A 26509-nucleotide genomic window follows, 5' to 3' on the forward strand; every position below is an offset into this window, starting at 1 on the left:
TAGCTCACTTTCAGAGCCTCCATTGTCCGCACCTGCAGATCGACCTTGGAGTAAAGAGAAAATATGCCAGGCTGGCACGAAACCTTAAGATAAGCATGTGAACGATCTCAGTGGAAAAGTACAGCTTCAAGCAGAAATACACGTTTAATAGCACATTGGAAAAATACGAGCATCTAAACCGTGAGACCAGGCAACTAGGCCAAAGCCTCCACTAAAGTAATGCTAAGCTAAAACATTTCAAACAAGCAAATCATAGCACACGTTTATGATTATGTCGGATTAGTGCAATTCTAATACACCACGTTATATAAAGCACGCTTATAAATGTTGGCAAACTACTCTGAGGGCACATTTTGTCCCCGTACAATCTTTATTAGTTCGGTTAAAGTCACACATGATTATTTCACACTACGTTTATGCGTTAATAAATGTAAAACCTTCATTTTCTGCTTCATCACGTTCGGTGCAGTTAGAGCTATTGGCTTTGTAAATTCCTAACAGGACTTTTCTTGCAACATAAATTGAAAAGTATAACAGTTGACATAAGCAAGCCGATTCAAAGTGCCACGGCCGCCATGAGCGTGAGCTCGAAGGAGAGACACAAAATGAAAAAAAAGTTTGCTCGCAGTCAAAGGTATCGGCAAACATGCAATTTATCCATGTGACAGGGTCGAAGGCCAAGCCTGTAACAAAACCGCCCAAAGGAGGGGCAAACGTAAAGCACTGACCAATGCTAACAAAGGATTTTTGAAAGGCAAGCCCCTGAGCGAGTGGTAGTGCTGAGTGTGCAGTGGGCATGGTTAAAAACCCACAGATAGATTACATCAGGCCAGAGTACTTGCGCACTCGACCTAAAAATGTTGATCTAGGCTTTGGCTATCCTTAAATCCCGCCCACAGCACTTGGAATGGGACTAACACGCCTTCAAACCCTGTGATAACCAAGCAAAACATGCAGAAACTCAAAAGCTGTGTAAAGAACAAGCATTGGCAAAGACAATTGGTTTCACCTAAGCCTGGCTGCTGTTCAACAGTTAGTGGCATAGAGGAGAGTGGCGTGGAGTGTCGTAGAGTGGAGTGGCAGAGAATGTTGTGCGTCAGAGTGGCATAGTGTGAGTGGCATGCCCTTGAGTGGCATAGAGTAGTCTGGACTGGTGTAGAGTGCATTAGTGTAGTATTGCAGAGTATAGTGGCATAGAGTGCAGTGGCACTGAGTGCAGTGGCATTGAATTCAGCGGAGTACAATGCAGCATTGTAGAATGCAGTAGCATATATTAGAGTGTTAAATAGACGAGTGGAGTGGCACAGAAAGAGTGGCACAGAGAAGAGTTGGGTGGTGTAGAGTGCAGTTTCATAAAGCAGAGTGGCATAGAGTGATGCAGATTGGAGTGGCATAGAATTGAGTGAGGCAGTAGGCAGTGGTGCAGAGTAGAGTTAAGTGGCATAGAGAGCGGTGGCACAGGCTGCAGTGTACAGACAAATGTATAGAGTGCAGTGGCATAGAGTGGCGCACAGTAGAATAGCATAGAGTGGTGCACAGTAGAGTATATTTCCATAGAGCGCAGTGGTCTAGAGGGGAGTACTGGAGAGTAGTGTGGCGTAGAGTTCAGTGGGAGAGAGAGCAGTGTTGCAGAGTAGAGTGTCAGAGTGCAGTGGTGTAGAGTGGAGTAGAGTGGCATAGAGAGCAATGGTGTAGAGTATATTGATGCAGAGTACAGTGCAGTGGAGTAGAGTGTAGTGACATAGAGTGCAATTTAGTACAGTGCACTGGCTTAGAGTGCAGTGGTTAAGAGTAGAGTGGCATAGAGTGGAGTGGCACAGAGTGGAAAAGATTGGAGTAGAGTGCATTGGCGTAGAGTAGACTGTTTCAGAGTAGAGTGAAGTGGCATAGAGCTGAGTGGTGCAGGGTAGAGTGCAGTTGCGTAAAGTGGCAGAGAGTGTAATGAAGTAGAGTAAAGTGATATAGAGCACAGTGGCATAGAGTGCAGTGGTGCAGTGTAGATTAGAGGGGCGTACAGTGGATTGGCATAGAGTACAGTTGAGTGTTACAAAATAAAGTGCATTGGCATACAGTGTATCAACATAGAGTGCAGTGGCATAGAGTGCAGTGTTTCAGAGTGGCATAGAGTACAGTAGTGTAGAGTGAAGTTGAGTAGAGTAGATTAGTGTAGCCTAGACTGGAATAGTGTTGAGTGTAGTGGCGAAGAGTGCAATGATGTACAGTAGAGTGGCAGAGAGTGCACTGGCATAGAATAGAGAGGTACAGGGTAGAGTAGAGATGCGTAGCATGAGTTGACATAGAGTGCAGTTGTGTAGAGTGGAGTGGTGCTGAGTGCAGTGGCGTGGAGTGGTGTAAAGTAGAGTAGTGCAGAGTAGAGTGCATTGGCATAGAGTGCAGTGGCTAAGAGTAGAGTGGTATAGAGTTCAGTGCCAGAGAGTAGATTGAAGTGGCATAGACTGGTGCAGGGTAGAGTGTAGCTGCATAGAGTGTCGTAGAGTGTAATGGCATAAAGTAAAGTGATGTACAGTGTCATAGAGTGCTCTGGTGCATTGTATATTAGAGTGGCATACTATGGATCAGCGTGGAGTGCAGAGTTGAGTGTTACACATTATGGTGCATTGGCATAGAGTGTATTGGCATAGAGTGCAGTGGCACAGTGTGCTGTGTTGCAGAATGACGTAGTGTACAGTACAATAGAGTGAAGTTGTGTAGAGTAGATTGGTGTGGCCTAGATGGAGTGGTATAGTGTGCAGTGGCAAAGAGTGCAGTGGTGTAGAGTAGAGTGGTACAGTGTAGAGTAGAAAGGCGTAGCGTGAAGTGGCATAGAGTGCAATGGCATAGAGTGGAGTGGTGCAGATTGCAGTGGCGTAGCCCGGTGGAAAGTGGAGTGGTACAGAGTAGAGTCCAGTGGTGGGGAGTGGTAATGAGTGGAGTGACGTAGAGTGGAGTATTCATGGTGTGGTAGCACACTGCCCTTATAGACAACATATTTCCAATAGAAATGACCATTCAAATTGCACAGACAGACACCTATACTAATAAAACTATACAGTGCACAGACAAAGATGCGTGGAAATTGCATCACTTAGTTTAATGATTTGTTTTGAACATATTAAAGTATTTGTTTCCAACGCACATCAGAAATAACAAAAAATATACTTCATTTGTGCGTTGATAATTCTGATATATTCTGAAATACGTACACAGTTCATTTAAATGTTGTCATGTACTAGAAAAAACTATTTTGTGCCTCAAGTATACAGCAAGATTGACACATAAATCCTCTCACTTTGAAGTCAGAGAAAGAAAAGTAAACAAGCCCCCTTGGAAGACAGCGCCTGACGTATGACCTCAGTCTTTGAATGGACAGCAAATGTGACAAGATAAGAACAAGATTTAAAAGCCTGTTAACAGAAAGCTAGTTTGTGGAAGAATACAGAAAATATGGTTTAAGCAACAGGAGGGCCGAACTGAACATGGAGAGCCTAAGCAAATAAAGCCAGAAAATGAAAAGCCAGAAAGTGTGAGTTACAAACCACAAGGCCAATAATAATCAATGGGTGAAATGCATTCCAAGGTCAACTTTCTGAAAGGCCCCACGATGTCTCTAGCAAACCAGACAGCTGTGCAATCTGATAGGCTGTGACCTAAAAAGGAAGGGAGGGCATGTAGGACTGTGATGAAGAAGAATACAATTCAAAGTAATGAAGATTACCAGTAAGTAATTTGAGAATTACCTCATCATCTGCCTTCCTCGTCCCAGTCCTAAATAGTGATGATGGACCCAAGCTATCCTCCCTGATATAGGAATATCAACAGAAATAAAGATGCTAGACCAAGTGTATTCATGAAATACTTGGTCCAAAACTATAGAACGGACTTGTAAACCAAACTCAGTGGACTTATTTCCTCACAACTGTAATCTATAATGAGATTCAAAGTATTTGCGGAGGCCCAAGAAGCAGCATTACATTTATCTTTAAAAGAGGAGCTCCCTTGTATGCTGGCAAGGAAGTAGTGACCACTCATGTTGATCTACCCTGATCTAAATCAAGGAAGAGAAAGTCATTTAGATCATAAACTGAAAAAACAGCCTGTTTACCCCATCTACTGAGGGTAACAAATAAAGGACGAAGCTCTTTATTTGGAGTTTCTAATGCTACAAACAGACATTGTACCTTTCTGAACGTAGAAGTGCATGAAATATAGCTAGAAATGTCTCTAAATGTTTCCAATTTTAAGAATAGTTCTTTAATGAGGAAGGTCTTCTAGATTCCTGAATTGAACAGGTTACCACTTCTGAACATCCTAGTTCAATTAATATTCTCCTTTCAACTTCTAGCCCCAGAGATTGAATTTCCATAGAGAGGATTCAGGAAGAGGAAGTACTAGAAAAGCAGAAGGATGGACTAGAAGAATACATGGATCCAATATCCCCATCCTGAGAATTGCCAGAAACCAAGGTCACTGAGACCAAGATGGGGCGATCAATATCACCTGAACATTTCCTACCTTATTTTCCTCAGTACTCTGGAGAGTAAGGGACTTGGAGGAACACACATAAATAAGATCTTTTGGGAAGAGAATTGCAACAGCATCCAGAGCCCACCCCCTTGGAGACAGAGTCAGAGAACTGAATCTGGGAAGTAATACATTCTGTTCTGTTACAAACATGTCTATCCATGGGAGACCGAACTTCTGAATAATCTAATGGCCAGTTACAGGACCGAGACTCATTGAGGCTGAATTATCCTGCTCAAAGAAGAAGATAAACTGCTTCTAGAGAAAGGAAAATGGACTCTGCCCAAATCCCTGCTCCCTATGCTGAAGATCCAGGACCTAGAATCTTGTTCCACCCTGATGATTACATAAACTCAGGCTACCTGATTGTCCATCTTAATCTTTACTGGCTGGTTTTGAATGGAAGCGATGAAAGCTGGAAGAGCTCAGTAAATGGCATGGTAGGTAAGGGGTCTGGTGTAGAGGAAGGGGAAATGAGCTTGTTGAGGATTGCTTTGGCAACCCTGGAGGCAAAGTCTAGGAAAAAGTTCAAGCCACTGGTCTAGAACAGGGCAGCTCAGAGGCACTGACCTGAGGTGAGGGGGTTGTCTGGATAACACTCCCAACATCGTGGGAGGAAGAAGAAAATTCAATTGAAGAGTGGAATAATAGCTTCAGTTGGATGTGTACGATGGGAGAGTGGGAAAGGAGAAAGTCCAGAGGTGAATGCGAAGGCTGATTTGGCTAGGTTTGGGGGAGGAGAAGTTGGAGTTGGATTACGAGAACGGTGAAACAGAGCTGCAAGAGGGCAAATCCATTGCCAGAAAGATGGGAGCAAAGAAACTGAGAAGGGAAAAAGGAAATGGTGTTGTGAGGGGTGTATATTTGAGGCAGAAAATCTAACACGGAGGGCAGTGTTGATGTATTGCAGGCATCCAGGTGCTGCAAAAAAGAGATTTAGTGGGCACAGGGGCAGCCGGCAGCAGGACATTGCAAAGAGGTTGGTCCCAGTGGTGGGATGCATGGAAAGTGAAGGGGAGGAATCTGTTTAGAAAAGGTAGGGAAGAGATCCATACAGGTGGGAGAGCAAATGCTGACTACAAGTCCCTACAAATGGATTATTACGAATGACAGCAAGGTGAGGGATATGTGAAGACAAAGAAATGATCACGGAGGAAGTGAGTGAACAGCAGAAAGGGATTTCGGGCAGGGACGGGGACGAATACAAACATCAGAATTTTTTTTAATTTGAGCAATTAGAATCAAAAAGATGCAATCAGGAAAATGGAGAATTAGAAGGAGAATAAAGACTTTAGGAAAAGATTGTCATATGGGGGCTTCAATTTAATACCAGGTGAAAACCTCCTCCTTTCTTTTGCACCAAGAAAATAGTGCTTGCAAAACCGTTTGGATGTGGAGCTGAGCGGACTATCGCTTGCTTGCCAAGAAGTTCTCTGACTTCCATGTCTATGAAAGTACTCTCTTGATGGGAAAAAAGGAGATGTAGAGGAGGATGATTTGGAAACGGGGTGGAGTAAAACTCTAGTCTGTAACCCGCACTGTCTGTAGGACCCAAGGATCTTGTGTGATGCGCTCCCAGTTTTGAACATGACTCTCCAACTTCCCACCAAGGAACAATCCTAAAGTAAAATGAATAATCCTCACCTGAACCGGAAGGGTCTGTACTGCGTTCGGTTCCTTTTCCTCTATAACTGCGACCTCGGCCTCTTCTGGCCCTGGATGGGTAGAATCCTGAGGAGGCCCGGTAGTAGCCTCGACCTCTAAGGGCGTAGTTGGGGGAGGTCTGATGAAAACCTTGGCCTGACGCTTGACCCAGATAACGTCCGGCCCTGGTAAAAAGGCCCCCACTGAACATTTGTTTCATTGAGGTCTGGGCCTTATCTAGACCTTAAAAGGTAGAGACATATTTTCCCAGGTCCTTCACGAACCTGTCTTCAAAGAGGAGGCCATTACCAAGAGATCCAGGTTCTGTAGGAGCAAGCTCTGCTAATTTGGGATCAATGCGCATCATCGTTCTGTGGACATAGCACAATTGGCATTTCCTAGAAAACAGATGGCTCTTTGAGCCCACTCGAGAACGGCCTCCAGTTCTAAGGGCGTACCGGACTCTTTAGCTTGGACCGCTAATTCTAGAATCTTGGTTATAGGGCCTGAAAGATCCAACATCTTGTCCTGACAACCTTTCCAGGCACGATCCAGTCCCTCCTTGGGATCTTTTGTAAACTTCTTCAAGAAGGTAGCCACACTGGGAACTAATTCAAGAGTGTTAGCTACTTTCCCAAGTAACGAGGGATGAGGACACTCCAAGCGCAATATACTGCGCACGTCCTTGTCAAAACTCCTGCCCAATCTGTCCTTCCACACTTCCACACACGGGACCCATTCTGTGGATCTAGGATTATTAATGTTCTCCGGGTCAAAAAGTACATTTCTCTGCGTCATTTCCTCTTCCGGGATGTGATGAGCTTTACGCTTACCCGCTTGCTTAGGTTCAGAGAATTCAGAATCAGAATGAGAGTCAGCGGACTGAGACAGCTCCTTCCGAGAACCTGATGGAGGTGGAAAAACATCAGGAACATTCATCAGACCAGGACCATATTCATGATCTTTAAGGACCGCAGTTGCCATCTGCGAAAGAATCTCTGCTAAAGATAAAGAGCCTAGGGAGGCTTTAGGATTCAAACTTCCCTCATCAACCTGAGGTTCTCTAACCCTTGACCCAGAGGGTGGGGGTCCCATCAATTCTCTCTGCCCAAACCTGACCAAGGGCACTGTAAAAGGTTTTAAGGCCTTAATCAAAGCTTGATTAACTGAGTCTTGCACATGGTGGCCCAAGGCTTGAACCAGTTTTTCCTCCATCTGATCTTGGAAGGGTCCTTCAACCTCTTCCTGATAATATTCATCCTCTTCGGCAAAATAAGCCATGATAGGAGGCCAGAAAGAGTTCAAGGGGGGGAGGAAAAAAACCCTATAGGTCAAAATGGCAGGAATATGCCCAAAAACATTTAGAGACACTGTCTCACAAAATAGGCCCAATATAAATGTGGAGGGAGCACCTGTATAGCCTCCTAAGGTAAACCTTTAAACATTTTTGCGCCCCGTTGGGTGTTCAAGGGGCTCAAACGAGGTGTTTTCTACTGTGTAGGGTGCGCACCGAAATCTGACTTAAACAATCAGAATTATCGCCGCACGCGCATGCGCGAGGAAAAATCAGAAATAGAGAGCGGACTAGCTCTCTTAGCAGCGCTCGGCGGGTCTCTGAGAGAGACCTGAAATTCAGGGTCACAGAAACAGGTTCGCCACTCGCAACCGGAAGAGGGAAAGAAAAAACCCTCCGGTCGCGCGGGCAGCCACAGCAGCACTAACTGGACAATGCTTGACAGTGTGGACCACAAAAGTCACCAAATGTGCCTAACCCTCTGTTAACTTGGCATAAAAGCAGTCAGGCTTAACTTAGAGGCAATGTGTGAAGTATTTATGCAACACTCACACAGTAGTAAAGTGAAAACACAACACAAGGAAAATCCCAAACCAGTTTAGAGTACAATTGAATAAATAAAATAACACCAAAATGACAAACGTCCATTCAGTAAAACCCGAGATATGTTTTATTTTTTAACATTTGTGGGTAAAATAGTGGTAAAAAGCCCCAAGCGTTTTCTGGTTTTGCTAGACTGGGGCAAAGTCAGAGTTTAGGCCGATGACAATGGAGCTCGTGTTGGATAAAGGAACCACATTCATCCCTCTAAAGAGTTACCCCTTAAGTTTACACGAAGAGCTGCCATCCGCATTAACGGGGACCAAGAGGAGGTTGTTGTTGGCGCAGGGAGAAGGTCGGGCATCACAGACTGTTGCTGTTGTAGCATAAAGAGCCAGTCATCTCTGGAGCTTTGCACTGGAGTTTGGCATGAATAGTCGGTCTGCACAAAGAGCTGGTCTCGCTGGAGCATCGTATTCGCAGTTGTTGGAAATAGTCGCTGTCAGCTCAAAGAGCATGTTCCACTGCACTGCGGTGGCAGTCGTCGTGGGCCGTCATATCTCTGCAAGAAGAGGTTACTTTCTGTAATGCAAGGAGCCCAAAATCTATGGATCTTTACCTTCTCTGTAGAAGGAGCACACTGAGATGACAGCCAAGGGTCCAGGACGTGGGAGACACCTCTTGGGCAAGGACCTACCTTTCTGTCAAATTTGGTGTAATTCTGTCCAGTAGTTTTGGCACTATTGCTGTTTAAAATCCCTATGGAAAAATGAATGGGGAAAACATGTTTTGGGAACGCAATCCTTTTCTCGCCCCCCCGCCCTCTTCGGATGGATCACCCACAAACTTTTCAGACAGCAGCTGACATGACTGACATATGGTTTTGGAAATTTTCGTGAAGATTTGTCAAGAAGTGCCAAAGATATAGGCAAGTAAAAAAACCCACCTTTTATATAGAAACTAGGTCCTAACTATAACTACCTAGTGGCAACCCCTACTAGATTTAAAAAAAAAATATATATATATATATATATATATATGTATATATATATATAGAGAGAGAGAGAGAGAGAGGGAGGGAGAGATGAGTAATATAATTGGTTGGTGCAAGATTATTTCGATAATATGATGATAACAGTGCCAAATGTGAATTCCCCCATCCCTCCTGTTTTGTGTTTACACACTATGCAAGCATATAGCAACATACCAACTGCAGACCCTGTGCACAGAGTAAAGACTGGTGTGTGCCCCTACCCCACACTTATCTTTCTTAAGGGAACATTTTGATTTCACAACATTATGCTTGTACAAGAAAGCGGAAGTGGCATCTGACACTGGTGATGCCTTACGCGCTGCCAGCTCCTCTAGCTTGAACCAACTATTCAGTGTGTTGAAGATTATTAATGGGATACAATGCTGGGTTCCAACAATACTTGCTGTATGCATGTCACATTTGTCTTCTCCTGACCTTTGGGGTCACCATTTGTGTGGGGAAATAGTTTGTGTGAATATTCAATGGCTACTGAATTTCATTGCTTATTTATTTGAATGCTGATTTCCATTTAAGATGGTACTAGTGTATGCGATTAGAAGGGCTATCCAATGGCAACTTTTTCTTCTTACTTATTAACTGCTTCGGTGATGATATGAAAAATGACTTTAGGTCCAGGAACAGTAACAAAATATTGGCATAACATTATCAGTTGATTTCCAATGTAATTTCTGAATTAATAGCCTGTTACGAATACGCTATAAAAGGAGGGTTTGGTGAATTGGTTATGTACTGACTATGCATTGATTTTTGGCTTTTAACATTTATAGTAATGTGTTTTCTAAATTTATAACTTCCTATTATTTTTCAACTATAATTAGAGCAGTCCATGTTGCAAATGTCAGGCAGTCACGAGAGGAAGAGGGGATTTTATTTCTCTGTACAAATTTATGTCATGTTTCAATATACATTTTTCTTTCAAAGTAATGCAGTTGTGGACAGAGAAGGGAGTCTTTCCCCAACATGTCTAGGCTGGGTTTCCTTGATTTACAAATGATTTAGAGAGGCATATCCCTCCAGGCACCACTTCAGCCTCACCTAGTTGAGTTGAGTTTCAGGTTTCCATTGTAGTACAAGTGTGGTTTGCAATGATAACGATTGTGCTCTTGATAAAGAATATGTGAATGAGAACTTATTATTGCTGTCCTGACTACATTAAGTTGAAAGGAATAGTTCAGTTAACGGTGATGTTGTATGTTACATGCCTTATTATTCTCCTGCTTTTACTATGAGTAACACCTCACACATGGTACCATAGCCTGCAGAATTAGGTGTGCACAAAGAGGAGGGGTGAGTTGATTAATTTGATTCATTTACCCAATAAAAGGTGTGACTTATTAACACCATTGGATCAGCATTTCCTTTTATAAGGCTTTGTTTCCAGGTTTCAACAACAAGTACAATGAACTAGAACAGTGAACTATGACTGTGGCCAAATCTTTATTTCTTGAGTTCTGACTAGAAATCAATTTTAGTTTCCAAAGTGACGAAGTTCCTTTTTCAAAGGCCCTCTGGAAAACGTGAAGTTGGACTTTGCCTACTATTCTCCAACAGAGGGCACAGTAGATTGAAGGAATGGTGTACTAAATGTGAAGTTGGAAAGATCTGTGCATCTGCTGAGCTCTTCAGAAGACTACTCAAGAGTTGTCTCTTTCCCTGTTTCCTACATAACCACCATACTCAAACAGAAATGGACTGCATATCCCCGTGTATGTAGACATTTATAATTTGATTATGTGTATATATATATATATATATATATATATATATATATGTATATATATATATATATATATGTGTGTATTTCTGAGTACAAATATGTACAATAACTATTTTATCTTAAAATGTATACATACTCTTTAGATCTGTTTTAACAAATGTATATTTTACTTACGGTTACATTTACGGTTACATTTATATATATATATATTTTTTTTTTTTATGTGTAAGTGTATGTATGAGGCTGCCCAGCAGGGATGGAGGCCCCTTTTGGAGACTTCATATGGACTTGTAGGTGTGTGTGTGTATATATATTCTGCAGCACACATAGAAGAAGCAAAATGCCATGGATGATTGTTTATGTGTAGGAAGGTGTCCCTTCCTGCACATAAACAATCATGCCAAAATGACACTTTGGTACTTCTATGTGTGCTGCATTTTGCAGCACACATAGAAGTGCCAAATCGCCATTCTGCACATAAACAATCTATCCCCTCAACGCAGACACCCTTGCACTATGATGCAGGGATGCCTGCATTAGTGCAGACAGCTTCATTCATCGCTGGTACAGGGCGAAATGCAGGGGTGCGCCGTATTCCTATAAATACGGTGTATCCCTGTATTTCAAAAGTGGCGCAGCGCGGCACTAATATTTTTGGAACAGCACCACGCTGTGCCACTTTGTCATAAATCAGGGCCTTCCTCCATACCGTTCTATCTGATCTGGCAATGATTAAAGGAATAATTTTTTCTTTGTGACCTGCACTACTGTCAAGACTCCATTACACCAGAGAATTAAACTCCTGTAATTTTGGATTAAAAGTTTAATTAATGGAAATACAGTAAATTAAATTGAAGTTATTTTTATGAAATTGAAACAAAAAATAAACTCTCACCTATAGAAAAGTACGTTTTTAATGTGCATTAATAAATATTAAAAAAGAGGTAGAGAATTAATAAAAATGAACGTAATTATTTTTAATAAAATATGTTGTTAATTTATTTTTGTGCTTGTTTTTATAGTAGCGTGCACTCGGAGTTTGTAAATAATGAAGTGTAAGTTACCTTTGTGGCCTATGGTTTCTCATTATCTAGTTTAAAATGTGAAATATGTTGCATGATTACTTATATTTGCAGATTCCTCTTTGAACTTTCATCAGTGCCATCGTTAGTGAAGGTCAAAGTCTTATCAACTGAGGTGACATCTTCCATAACTTACAGCATTCATATTTACATGCACTGGTCCATTCAGGCAGTTATATCAACAGGGGTTGTGCAAGGGGACCCACATTTTATACCTTCATATGCCCAAAATGTCTTGCTGTTTCTTTGCAAGATTGTGGTTGATCTCAGACTAGTTATGGCGATTTTGGAGACATCTTGAAAATGTCTGGTCTGAGGGTAACTGAGGACAGACTATTTTCTCAGCGTTTTCAATAGGTCTGAGAGTAAATAAGAACCGACTATTTCCTCAGCACTTTCAATTGGTTTGAGGGTAAATAAGGACAGACTATTTCCTTTGCACTTTCAATTAGTCTGAGTGTAAACAAAGGTAAACTACTTTTTCTGCACTTTCAAAATTCTCAGAATCAAACGAGCTTCTAGATATCGCCTTGAAATGGGAGCTAGTGACTTTTAGGTACCTGGGGGACTCAATGTATCATCAAGTGCTGTTCCTGCTTTGAAGACTATTGCTACTCTAATTACGATCTGGCGATCCAACTAGTTTTGGAGACCGCCCCCTCACAGTGATGAGCTGAAGAGCATTTTCCAAACTGATCATGATGCAACAACCCATACAACTCTTTGTGAACAAATCAATATTTATTCTACGGTTTATATTCAGGGATTGAAATAGGTTTCTGACAGAACTCATTTGGAGCAATAGAGGAAACAGGATGACACTCCATAAACTTCAGCTCCCAATGACTGAGTGTGTGTTGTGCACAGTTGACCACAAATCATATTATCTGACTGGACAATTACATTGAGTGCAAACATTATGGTGAACGACTTGACAGCAGCTTTATTGGAGATAGACATTCACTGCATAGAAATCTCAAATGGATGAGTAGTGAGATACTGATAGTAAAAGCACCTAATTATTCATCAATATTGCCTGTGTATCAGCTCTACTATGGTGGGTGCTGCCATCACTTTCACAGCTCAGCACACACTCTGAATACCACATTGTAGTTAAGGGCAGGAGTAACATGCCTGGGAGACACATATGTCAAGAACACACTATAGGAATTTACTGGTCTGATACAAACATATTGGGTAGTCCAGGTCCTGAAGGACTCATGAAGGCAGCCTGGTTGCCTTTGGTTGTAAGACAATCAAGCTTCAGAGATATAAGGTGCTGCACTTGTTGCTGAACCTAGAGGTGGAAAAGTGACACATCACCCAAATATATTGGGTACTGAGGGCAGTAGTGGGGGGGGGGGGGGGAGTCTGTCATCTTGCAATCTAATTAGTCCACAATGTCACCAAGAACTTGTCCAGACTCAAATGGGAGGCAATCTTAAAAGTGCTAGGTAGGGAATCTGGGAACGCCCACTTTAAATTACTGGAATTCAATTTCTTACACTGCACTTATTTGACACCTAAGGGACTAGATAAGATCTACCCAGGTGCTGCTGACACAAGCCCCTGGTGTGGGGCTGTAGAGGCTGTCTTTACCAAATGGCCTGGGAATGTCCTATACTTAGGGACTGATTTGGAGTTTGGCAGAAAGGGTATTCTGTCACAAATGAGATGGTGGTGATCTCTACATATGACAGGCAGGAGTCAGACAATGGTGAAGGAGGTAATGCCCTCCACCACACTGAGGGACAGTGGCCTTTCATGACTTAAATAAGGCCCTTAATATTAAACAGAAATGATAGGCTTGATTGTGACTCTCAACGGCTAGAACTAATATCTTTAACAAGGGAACAGGACTTTAATTGCCGTCATAGCCCAGCCAAGAAGGGCTATAAAGCTATTAGAACATTCTGCCACTAGAGGGCAGAATGTTCTAATAAATAAAACAAAGTCCTCACGGAGCCCAAGGGGATTAATATCCCCTTGGACTCCATGAGGCCTTTGTTCACAGCTGTTGCTGTGAACAAAGAACAGTGGAATGTTGACGCCAGCCAGTAAAAGCCCTGAGCATTGCATTGTCTCCAATGGAGCTCCCACCATTCCAATGTTCTAATAAAATGAAATCCCATGATAGACCACCCTCAACTGTAAATACAGTTGACATAAAACATATGATTTAGAATAGCAGTATTTGCTCACTGAAAGACCTGATGTTTATAGCAGGAACACTGGCTTTTCGAGACATTGGAGGTAACACACGTCAAGATGTGGAGGGATGACTGAACCTGCAGAAGCCCTTATTGTATGACGAAATGGCAGTATGACTCCTTCCTGCAGAAAAACAATCAGTAGAGGCGTTTTCCTCTTTCCTCTTTCCATGTGTGCAGTAGAATGCAGCACACATTGAAAGAGGAAACTCTTCAATGTGTTATTTCTCCCAATTACACCTGGGGTGGCACACAGTTTTGATGCATTTCCAGGTTTAAGGATTCTTGTAAATCTGGGAAAGTGTCAAAACCTATGGGTGTTACTTGGGAAACCCCAATGTAACGCCCATGGAAAGCCTCCTTGATATAGAGTAAGGCAACACACCGCTTTGCACTGTCTTGTCTTACTCCATAACTACAAGGCCATGCAAAGCCGCGCAGGGTGGCTTTGCGTTGCCTCCTAGACATCATTGGAAGGCCTGCACCACCGAAGCATCATAAAAAGTGACACTTTAGCTGCGCAGGCCTCTGGTAAATGAGGCCACTTGTTTTTATTAGTGTCGAGTCTGCGAGTGCAGGTGCAAAAGCATGCTCCTCGATTGCGAGACTCTGTTCTGTACAGTAAAGGGCTTGGAGCCCTCCTGTCACTTACCATTTGTTGGCCTGAGTGGCACTCTCCTTTACAGCCTTAAAATTCATCACAACAGGCCAAGCATCATTTACGTTCCTTTGTGTGGAGCAGGGATCAAGCACTTATTGATTCAACTTAATGATTGCTGTCAGCTGCTCCCAACATAATTGAGGTACTATTTTGTTTTGTTTTTTAACTTTTAGGGCCCTGCAAAGAGAAGGCTTGTGAGGGGCAAAAAGATGGCCAGCAGGACAAACAGATTTGCAAAGTTTTGTTTTTTATAGCTTACTTTCTTTTATTTCTCCAAGTCATCTTTTCTCATTTTGTATTCCAGTTTTCTTTTGCTTTTGCTCATGGGCACTGTTCTCAAAAGACGATGATTATCTTGTCCTAAATATTGGAAAGCCACATTGTTTCTTTATTATGCGTCATTTCTGAAATTATGCTGTAAAACATTATAGGGCAGTACACCCCAACTCACCCCACTCCAATCCGCCCCACTATAATCCACCCCACCTCAACCCATACCAATCCATCCTACTCCAATCAAATCCACACCACTCACCCCAATCCAATCCACTCCAACCCACCCCACTTCAATCCTACCAACCCACTCAATCTAATCTGCCCCACTCCAGTTCACCCCACGCCAATCCAAAATAACCTGTACCACTCCAAAAAAGTTTTTGCAACACTCTAATCCAAAAACATCCCCCGCTCCAATCTGCCTCACTCCCATCCAAAACAATATGCCCCACTCCCATCTAACCCACTCCAATCTGCCACACTCCAATCCAAAACAATATGCTCCATTCCAATCCAAAACAATCTACCCCACTCCAGTCTGCCCCACAGCAATCCAAAGCAATCGGCTTACTTCAATCTAAAACAATCTGCCCCACTCCAATCAGCCCCATTTTAATCAAAAACAATCTGTCCCACTCCAATCCAAAACAATATGCCCCACTCTAATAAATTCCACTCCACTCCAATTCACCCCACTTCCATCCAATCCACCCCGCTCCAATCCAATCCACCGTAATGCAATCTGCCCCACTCCAATCCAAAACAAATATGCCCCACTGTAGTCTGTCCACTCCAATCCAAAACAATCTGTCCCACTCCAATCTGCCCCACTCCAATCAAAAACAATCTGCCACACTCCAATCCATTTCAGTCTGCCTACCTATGATCCAAAACAACCTGCTTCACTCCAATTCCAAACAACCCACTCCAATCCAAAACAATCTGTCCCACTCCAGTTTGCCTGCCTCCAATTCAATCCACTCCAATCTATCACAATCCACCCCACTGCAATCTAGACCACCCACACCTATCCAATCCACCCCAATCTAATCTACCCGACTTCAATCTAATACATCTCACAGAAATCCAATCCACCCTAATCCACTCAGTCCATTCCACCCCAATCCAGCCTAATCCACCCCACCCCACCCCACTCCAACCCATTCATATCCAACCCACCCCACTCCAATCCATCTCACCCCACTCCGATCCAACCCACCCTAGTCCAACCCAACCCACACCACCCCAATCTAAATAATTTCACCCACTCCAATCCACCCACACCACACATAAATCCATCCCACCCAAATACAATCCCCTTTAATCACCCCAGTCCAGCCCAATCCAATTCACATTAACCTACCTGACTCCAGTCCAATCCATCCCACACCAAACCACCTTAATGTACCCCAAACAATCCACCCCCTAAAATTGATCCATTACACACCAATCCGATCCACCCCACTCCAATCCATCACACCCCATGCAATCAACCTGAACCAATCCACCACACTCAATCCAATCCACCTACCCACCCTAATCCACCCCACTCAATCCAGTCCACCCCACTTCAATCCGATCCACCAAAATATGATCCACCCCATTTCAATCCACCCCGCTCCCGTCCAATTTACCCTGTGCCAATTCAATCCACCTCACCTCAATGCAATCCATCCCAGTCCAACTCACTCCACCCCACTCCAATCCAACCCACCCCAATCCAACCTACCTCATTTTAATCCATTCCACCATGTTCCAATCAACCCCACTCCAATCCACCCCACTCTACTTCAATTCACCCACCTCTACAACAATCCAATCCACCCCACCCCAGCCCACCACATTCAATCTAATCCATCCAGCCTACCCCACTCCAATTAACCCCACACCAATCCAATCCACTAATGTCCCCCCACTACAATCTACCCCAATCCAATACACCCCACCCCAGTTCAGTCCATCACACTTCAGTCCAATCAATCCATCCTCCCCACTCCAATCCACTCCACCTCAATGAAATCCATTCCACTTTACTCCAGTCCACCCCACTTTACTCCAATCTACCCCACTCCAATCCACCCCACTCCAATCTACCCAAATCCAATTCTACGCTCCCCACTCCACTCTAATCCATTCCAATCCAGCCCACCACACCCCAATCCAACCCACCCCACCCCATTTCAATCAACAGCACTCCAATCCACCCTACTCACTCTAATCCACCACACTCTACTCCAATCCACCCCACTCTATCACAATCCAATCCATCCCATCCCAGTTCAGTCCACTGCACTCCAGCCAGATCCATCCACCCCACTCCAATGCACCCCACCTCAAAGCAACCATTCCACTTTACTCCAGTCCGCCCCACTGTACTCCAATCTACCCCACTCCAATCCACAGCACTCCATTACACCCAAATCCAATCCTATGCACCCCTCTCCACTCCATTGCACTGCAGTCCACCACACCCCAATACACCCTACCCCATTTTAATCCACTGCACTCCAATCTAATTCACCCCACTCCAATCCACCCCACTCACCCTAATCCACCACACTCTACTCCAATCCATCCCACTCGATCCCAATCTAATCCACCCACTCTACTCCAATCCATCCAGCCCAACCGAATCCACCCTAATCCATCCTACTCCAATTCAATCCACGCAACTCAAATCTACTCCAATCCAGTCCACCCCACTACAATCCAATCCACCTCAGCCCACTCCATTCCATTCCAGTGAATCCACCCATTTCAATCAAATCCACCCCTCTCCAGTCCATTCTAATTCACCCCACTCTAACCCACTTCCATCTGTTCCAATCCACCCCAATCCACCTCATCTATATCACTCCAATCCAAATCACCCACGCCAATCCACTCAAATCCACCCCACTTGACTCCACCACAATGCAATCCACCTCACCCCATTTCAAACCACCTCATTCCAATCCAACCCACCCACACCAGTCCAGTGTACTCCACTCAATCCACCCCACTCTAACCCAACCAAATCCACCCCACTCTACTGCAATCAATCTTCCCCACTACCTCAATCCACACCATCCTACTCCACCCTAATCCACTCCACTCCACTCTATGACATCTCTGCCACTGTATCACTGAACTGTACTCTCCTCTACTCCACTCTACCACACTCTACTCCTCCACTCCACTATACGACAATCCAAGAAATCCACTTTATGATACTTTACTCCCCCACTCCACTCTAACACTCCACATCATTAGCTTTTAGCCATGCTAAAGAGCAGCAATTATATATATATCCTTAAGACAACAGAAAAAGAAACCCTAGCCACTCAGGTAGGTGCTTTGTTAGCGGATGTTGCCACTTCCAAATAATCTCCAAAACTTTCACAAATACTAATAAAAAAACTAGCCACTCAGGTAAGGAGAAATATTTCAATTCATTCACTCAGCAGAGGAAAAAACAAGCATGTTTTGACCTAACAACAAGAGTAATTAAGACAATTATTAAGACAATTCTATATCAGGACCAGAGGCAAGGATTATGGATTTCTTTCTTCACTACTTATTAACAGCCAGGTCAAAGTTCAACAAGAAAAAACATAAATACTACATATCCCATGAGTCCAACACATCTTCATCGTAACCACTTTCAAATCCATTCACACTCTGAATGTCCATATATATATATATATATCTCATCCATTCTCCGAGTCCCTCCTCTTTCTTTACTACTCGAACGTCAGTTAAGTCATACTCCCTTACTGACTATCCGTAGCTGTTTTGAGATTGTATTGATCCTGTGTACTTTAGTGCCTGACTTGTGTGTTTTTGGTTTAAACCTGTGTAATCTGAAGCGATTGCACCCCAGGCAGCAGCCCGAGTGCAGATTTGCTTCAAGCTAACACGTTGTGTCCACCAGAGGGTGCTCTTTTGCACCGCTGAGGAGACCTGGAATGTGTTTGTTAATCTGATCGCGCTGCCATGGGCACTCAGGTGGAGAACTGAGGCACAATGGTTAGAGCAGCAGACCCTGATTCAGAGATCTGGCCCAGGACCAGGGTTCAATTCCCACCTTGGCGGGTCTTGGGCTCAATTCCCTTGGACCAGATCATTCTTGCCTCAGTGCCTCATCTAATTAATGGTTCCCACTCTGTAACTCTGGGCAATAGCTTGCTTAATCTCCACAACCGCCCTCACAGTGCTTGGGTGCCTGGGCCTGTCCAGGAGTGGGTGCCTCACAGGGAAAAGCCAGGAGGGGTTCCACAGCGGTATGCATACAGCGCCTTGAGACCCTAACGGGTGAGTAGTGCGCGATACAAGTGCAAAGTCTACAGTTTCATTTGTTTTATTTATCGCGCTTAAGCGGAAAAGGCCTGTGGCTCATTATAACCGCATTTCGGTCAGAATGAACCATGTCAGGACCCCATAGTGCGCAAAGCACTGATATCCTCGGCAAATGTGCGCAGAGGCTAGCGCCTCCAAAAGCTGACAGAAGGAGTGCGGGAGGGGCTGCCCTCAATATCCCAGTTTTTCTGTCACAAGTGATTAGCACTTGTGTATCTTACCTTCTGGTGATGCACTCCCGTCAGGATCACAAGTATTTCCTCAACCTGCCCTCAGGGGAAGGCCCCTCTCAGCTCTGCCTCCCGCCCGAGGTGGACACCATTTTTTTTGCAGGCCATTGTAAAGGCCCTGGCCCCTTTAGAGGAGAGTGTGGACAAATTATCAGCGGCAGCAGCTCCCAAGAAATTGTGCAAGTGTGACGAGGGGCACCTGGAAGGCTTTGAGCGACTCACTGAAGCCTTCCATAAGCGTGCGCGCACGTTAAAGTGAGCACCCTTCAAGGAGGAGGTATGGCCCGGAGAGACTGGTGGCGATATTCACCCCATATTCAACTCCGAGAAGGGATCAACCGTACAGGAAGAGGGTGACACAGAGGGTGATACATCCTCACAGAGTGATCAAGGTCAGCTATGGCACCCAGCTACGGCCACGCCAGACCCAGAGGTAGTGGACACGTCACTTCGGACATGTTTGTCCCTGAGGGTAAATACTATCCCAGATCCTTAGAGTGACGACCGGACCAGAAAGTCGCTGACTATGTGGCCAGCAAGATCAGACAACCCCTTGACAAGGAGGTCCGGGCCAGATTGAGTGCTCCTGCGGGCAAAGTGTCAGCGACTCCGGACACTGACCTGAAACTGTGTACTTTCTTCGGGAAGTACACCAAGGACCCAAAAAAGGGCATTGCTCTTTCCCAGAGGGCATGCCTAGACAAACTACTGGATGTGTTGGGACCCCAACACAAATCATTCAACAGGCTGAGCAGGCAAAGCACACAGGCAGACTCCTGCCTATGGACATCGTGGCAGGCTGGGCCCAAATGGCAGTTTGTCTCCTGGGGAATGCCAATTGGGCCATCTCGGCTGAGAGGCACTGCTCCCCATTGATAAAGATTGATCCTAAAGTGGGGGAGCTCTCCGGCTCAGAGGCAGGGGCGGTCACCATGGGTGGTCACCATGGGCGACATGTTTGGCGATCCCTTTGTCAAGGAGCTGGGAAAATTTATGGCAACTTTTTCAGCGCTGAATAAAGCGCAAACTTCTATCCAAAACGTTTTTCCTTGGAAGGTTTTTGGCGGGGCTGGAAGAGGAAGGGGTTGCTCCTCCGGCTATTTAAACCAGTAAGGCCTGAGTACCTTATATGCCAAAAGGAATAACAGTGTGATGGCAGACATGTCACTTTCTTCCCCAACTGGGGAAGAAGAAGGAGCAGACCTGGTAGAGATGCCCGTGTTGGAGCGACTGTCCCCGGAAAGCTTTATCCCTTCTTCTCCTCGGGCCCTTGGGGTGGAGGGTTACAGAGGTTTGCACACAGATGGGCAGACATAACCTCCAACGCTTGGGTCTTGCAGACCGTGGAAGGTTTCCACATAGAATTCGGGGGAACCCCAATACAAATGTCTCCTCCAAAACCTATTTTCTTCTCAGACGGCGGAATACCTTCCAGGTACACAGAATACTCTGGGGCATTGAAACGCCAGATATCTGGAGGATACCAGCGACTGAAAGCTGGACAGGAGCGTCTTCTTGGCTCTTATGGATTATTGGGGACCATGCTCAGTGGACCTCTTTGCGCCCAGAATGAACACCAAACTGCTGAGGTACTTCAGCTGGCGACCAGACCCAGGGGCATCAGCAGTGGATGCGTTCCTGAAGGATGGGGGAGCGATCAAGTTTATAGCCTTTGCCCCCTTCCTGTTGATACCGAGAGTGACAGCACAAGTGCGTCGTCAGGGGGCATCGGTAGTGTTGGTAACGCCACTGTGGAGGTCACAAGTGTGATTTCAACCTTGCTGGAACTCTCTCATGACTTTCTGCTCCTTATTCTGACCAGGGATTCTCTTAGACCCTCTGGGTCAGCCTCACCCTTTGGTTCTTCAGGGCAATCTCAATCTCATGGCATGGAGAATTTCAGGAATCGTTGGGAAGACAACAGACTTTCAAAAGAGGATGAAAAGTTCTTCCACCAGGCCTGGGCCCCAGGCACATGTAAGAGATATAGATCAACGTGGAATTGGTGGGTTCGTTGGTGTGTGGAGAGAAATCTCAATCCTGTGGGTGGCCAAATTACAGATATCTTAAACTTCCTAGAGCAGTTGGCTGGATCTGGCCTACCATATTGCTTGGTAAATTCACTTAGATCAGCAATCTTGGTGGGTCATCCTCCGCTCTATTATGCCCCGGTAGGGGAACATCCCTAGGTTTGCAAGTTACATAAGTGCATCAGGATGTCTAGGCCTCCGGATCCTCGATACTTGGGTCTTTGGGATGTCAATGTAGTGTTGCGCCTCTTGTCCTCCTGGCAAAAAAAACAGTATCTTTCGAGGAAAGAATAGTCGGCAAAGTTAGCTATGTTGTTTTGCCTCATATCTTGTGAGAGAGTATCAGATGTGAGAGCTCTGGATATCTCGGCGAGGGCGTTTGTCGCCTGAAGGAGTAACCTTCATTATTTCCTGGAGAACCAAAAGTCCAATTTTGAGAGTGCTCCTAAACTGTGCGTCATCAGATGCTTAAAAGCGTATGAGGAAATGACGGCAGAGTACCATCCCCCGGGATTAAGACAACTGTTAATCTCTATCAAAAAAGCCTTTTAAAGCAGTGTCCTCCCCTTCCATAGCAAGGTGGTAAAATGGATTATGAAAGAAGCGGATATCAATGTGAACATTTTTGGGACACACTCTACTAGAGCTGCCATGGCCTCCAAGACTATCCAGGTAGGTGGTAGATTGGAAGACATCATGAATGCGGTCGATTGGTCATCAGAATCTACTTTCAAATGGTTGTATTTTAATCCTATTCACGAAGCAACTTTGCCGGTGGTACGTAAGCTTTGAACATGCATAATTCTCGCCTCCGGTCCTGACATTGAAATTTCCTGGCTACCGAGAAGGAAAGTTTCAATTCTATTAAGGTCACGGAGGCGAGGATTATCCCAACCGACACAGCTATCATGTCCCCCACTCGATCAGATATCAGAACCAGGATTGATATGAGAGGTAGTATTCAACTTTCAAAATATTATTTTTCAAGTTGAAGTTTGGTAACATGCATATCATATGTTCTGCCACTGTTGGACTGACTCTAGACAGGAATGTGTTTTCTGTTTTACTATGACATGTGGTTCTAGGGGGTTTCCTCTTTGTAAATGAGATTACAAATGGGGCGAGAGTTGATTTTTCTCAAAGATTGCATTATGCTTATAGGAATGGATACAGCGGCGAGTTGAGGATGCCTTAACGTCCGACTGCAGTGAAGTTGAGGAGGGACTCGGAGAATGGATGGCATATATATAAATATATATATATATATATATATCTATATATGGACATTCGGAGCGTGAATTGATTGGACAGTGTTACCACAGATATGTGTTAGACTCATGGGATATGTAGTATTTATGTTTTTTCTTGTTGAACTTTGAACTAGCTGCTAATAAATAGTGAAGAAAGAAATGCATAATCCTCGCCTCTGTGTCTTTAATAGAACTGAAACTTTCCTTCACGGTAGCTAGGAAATTTCTCATTATTAGGAGTATTGAAAAATTGAAGGATGCACACTTATTTTTCTTTTTAACAGATGTATTGGAAGTCTGTCTTTAGCTTTTATGAAGGGGGACGTAATCAGAGATGTTTTAGTTAAAGGACGAATCAATAACAGCGAGCAAGACGTTGTTAGGTCAAATACATTCGTTTTTTCCTCTGCTTAGTGAATGAATTCAAGTATTTCTCCGTACTGGAGTGACTCATTTTTTCACCCGAATTGGTGAAAGTTTGGAGAAAAAACAAACAAAAAACATATATATATATATTATCCTCAGCATAAATGATGAAATAGTTTTCAGTTTTTAGAAACCCGCACATTACATGGCCAAAAGCTGCCTTTATCAAGTTGTCAGAAGGACATTCCACGTAAGTAAGGGTTAAAACATAAAGAAGTGAAAGAACAGCAGTGGTGAGAGTGTAGGCAATTACATATCCAGCCACGCCCACCAATTGATAGCAAAAAGTAGCAACTATTTCGGCAACTCCTTAGATGTACTTTTCATCTGTTTAATAATTAATGAAAAATGACACACATTTTAATCAGTGAATTTTTCCCATCTTTGACCATCACAAAGGTTTTCTTTTATAAGGGATCCAGCGGTGGGTTTGGGACCAGGAGCTGTAGAATGAATGGTGGAGAGGAAGGATTAGGCCCATCCGTTTGCCTATAGAATCACAGTTCCAACACTCCGACATCCACAGATGTGCCAAGAAGGGAGTTTCCAGCGTTTACACACTCAGCCAAAGGCAGATCTAGAAAAAAACAAAGACTCATCAGAGGAAGGGAGATGAAAAGAAGTAGGTGGAGTGGGGGCACAGAGGGACACATTTATGCCAAAATAAATAGCAAGGAATGTGAAATAGAAACAGAAACAGTGACTGATCAGACACAAAATGCAGACAGGCATGATCCAGATATGGGAAAGAGACTCAGTCCCACAGGCTTGCGGATAGCACATACGGGACAGACTCCCTGTGACAGAGATATGAGTCAGATACTCGAAATTAAACCCATATGGTGTCAAGGTCAGTGATGCTCAGTGAAAGATATATAGCATTAGAATAGAGACTTCTTGTGACCTAGAAATGGCGTAAGAGACTGACACTGATATGGGATGAATGTTAAAGGTACGGAATGATACTGGTATGAGAATAAGATCAAAGACTCCCATTGACCAAAGCATGGTATAGGAGACATATGCTCACTAACAAGGTACAGGACAAAGACTAAAGATTACCCGTGACTGACATACAGTGTGATGTGTTAGGCAGCATCCCACTCCTAAGGGGATCCACCCGAAGATCAGCATGGATGAGCGAAGCATGAAGAGATCAGATGCAAGCTGCATTAATTAGCCCGTGTTTCTGCCCAAGTTTAGGAAGGATCCTTTCACTTACCCAGTGACTGCAAACCTGCCTTCCCTGTGGCATGCAACATAATGAGTACACAAACACGAATCCACTAACTTCATGTGTTCTAGGTCTTTATCAAATTAAACATAACATTCAACCCAGAAACAGGTCAACCTCAATGTCAATGCAACAACATTCATAGCACTGAAAAACAACAGGGAAGATCCAGTATGACTGATGCAAAGTCTTTTAAACAGGTAGAAGACGGAATAGGGTCAGATGTCTAATTGGGATTACTGGTTTCTGTCTGCCCAGTATATTTGAGAGTGACTCCTACGAGTACAGGCATGGCAATGGCAGCAGGCACAGGTGCTTGGAAATGGGCAGCCTCAGTATGGGAGTATGATGAAGAGGGCTGTTCTATCAGCATCTTCTCGTTCTTCTATTGCAGCATGGTGGAGCAAACATAATCTAAGGGGTTACCCCCGTCCTGGACAGTACCCTGTGAACTGGCATTCCTGTTGCTGCAGCACCCACATTTCATTGTGGGACACAATGTGAGGAGCTGAATTGTGAAGCGGCTATTGTGGTCTTTTGTTACTCACAACAAGTGTGCTGCCCTATAAGTACAGAACAATAATCACAGTTGTTCGTGCCTATGAGAAGATTTAGATCTGTGTAGTAAATATGGCTTTTTGTGTAGCTGCATGAGTTTCATTAGAGCTTCAAATTCCGTTTCAAAATACAAAATTTTGTGCTGTGCCCTTCACAGTGCAGAAAATGATTTTGGGTTTGTCGACTGATAAGTTTTGTGACTGTTGAAATGGGTTTCTAGGCAGAATATGCAGCTAGTAAGTGGTGCTTTTCATGCTAGACGAAAAAGAGAAGGAGCTGGGAAAGAAATGGCTAAAGAATCATGCAGGTTGAGGATGACTGATGCTTGTCTGCTGATAAAAGTCAACCAAGAAAAATATTTTGCAAAAAAGTGCCCAGGTATGTGGACCTCTTCCACTCCCCCACCCTCTTTCTTCACCAGTCCCACTGATCCAGGAGTCAACTGTGTATTACAAGCGGAACATGGTGGTAGGCCACGTAGAGGTGGGTAAGCCCCTGAAGGCTCGAACATGGTTTGAGCCTGATGTCTGGTTGTGGCTCAGATTTAAGCCCACTTAGACCCTTAACCGGAAAACTAGCTGAGCCTGGCCCCTTCTGGTTGAGCCGATTCCATTTGGGATCTCCCTGCCTCCTGGTGCACCTTCACATGTTAATGCTAAACAAACAAAAGGAAAGCTGCAGTGGACCGCATTGCCAAAAATAAAATGTGGAATCTGCCTGTCCACCAAGCACTAATCTCATCTTCCAAGAATTAAAGGCATAGCATTAACCTTGATGTCAGAAAGAGATACTCATCCAAAGGCTGAAATACACAGCCTGAAACTGTAAAATCTGGGATCAATTACAACTTCACTCTTTTTTTACCAAGTTCTGTGATTCTAGGAAAACACTTTATTTCACTGAGTCTCCTTTATTTTGATCATATATGAGAGCATCTTCAAATACATGAGCTCGGTATGTGCACTGCACAAAACCCTCTCGTGTGTTTGATTTAATAAACAATAATGTTGCTCTGTGTAGAATACAAATCTAGGCCACATCTAGGGTACCCATGACAACTGACGTTCTTCTTAGTTGACAAACAGAATTGTCATAATGGCAGGAACATTTAAATAACAGCAATAATAGGTTTGAGGAGGGTGGTGCCTCCTTTACACTTCTAATTTAACAGAATTAAAACAAAAATCAATTAGCATTGTTTTCAAACAACAAAATGTATATATTTGCATATTGACATACGCACAGTTAGAATAACAATTAAAGGCATCTTCATTGCCGTCACTTTCCGTTGCCAAATAGTCAAGTGGCAGTAGTCTGCAAATATTTTGAGATTTGTAAACTGTGATCCTACTTAAGGGACTTTGGAGTCCATTCATGTTCTTACTGAGGATGTGTTTTGGGGTCAAACCCCTCCCAGCATTAAAAAATTCAAAAACGATTTTAC

At 43.9% G+C, this 26509-nt stretch overlaps 1 protein-coding gene and 1 long non-coding RNA gene across 3 annotated transcripts in view; one reads left to right on the forward strand and one right to left on the reverse strand.

Moving 5' to 3' along the window:
* Positions 1-26509, forward strand: part of LOC138300134 (uncharacterized) — a 350814-nt gene that overhangs the window by 191584 nt on the left and 132721 nt on the right. The gene's annotated exons all lie outside the window — the stretch shown is intronic.
* The window catches only part of LOC138300133 (von Willebrand factor A domain-containing protein 5A-like), a 56879-nt gene continuing 53960 nt past the window's right edge, over positions 23591-26509 (reverse strand). The window contains exon 6 of the mRNA XM_069239067.1: positions 23591-23850. Coding sequence (XP_069095168.1) covers positions 23771-23850 — 80 coding nt within the window. The 3' untranslated portion in view covers positions 23591-23770. The remainder of the gene's footprint in view (positions 23851-26509) is intronic.

The sequence above is a fragment of the Pleurodeles waltl genome, chromosome 6 (genome assembly GCF_031143425.1).
Source record: "Pleurodeles waltl isolate 20211129_DDA chromosome 6, aPleWal1.hap1.20221129, whole genome shotgun sequence".
NCBI classification, from domain to species: Eukaryota; Metazoa; Chordata; class Amphibia; order Caudata; family Salamandridae; genus Pleurodeles; species Pleurodeles waltl.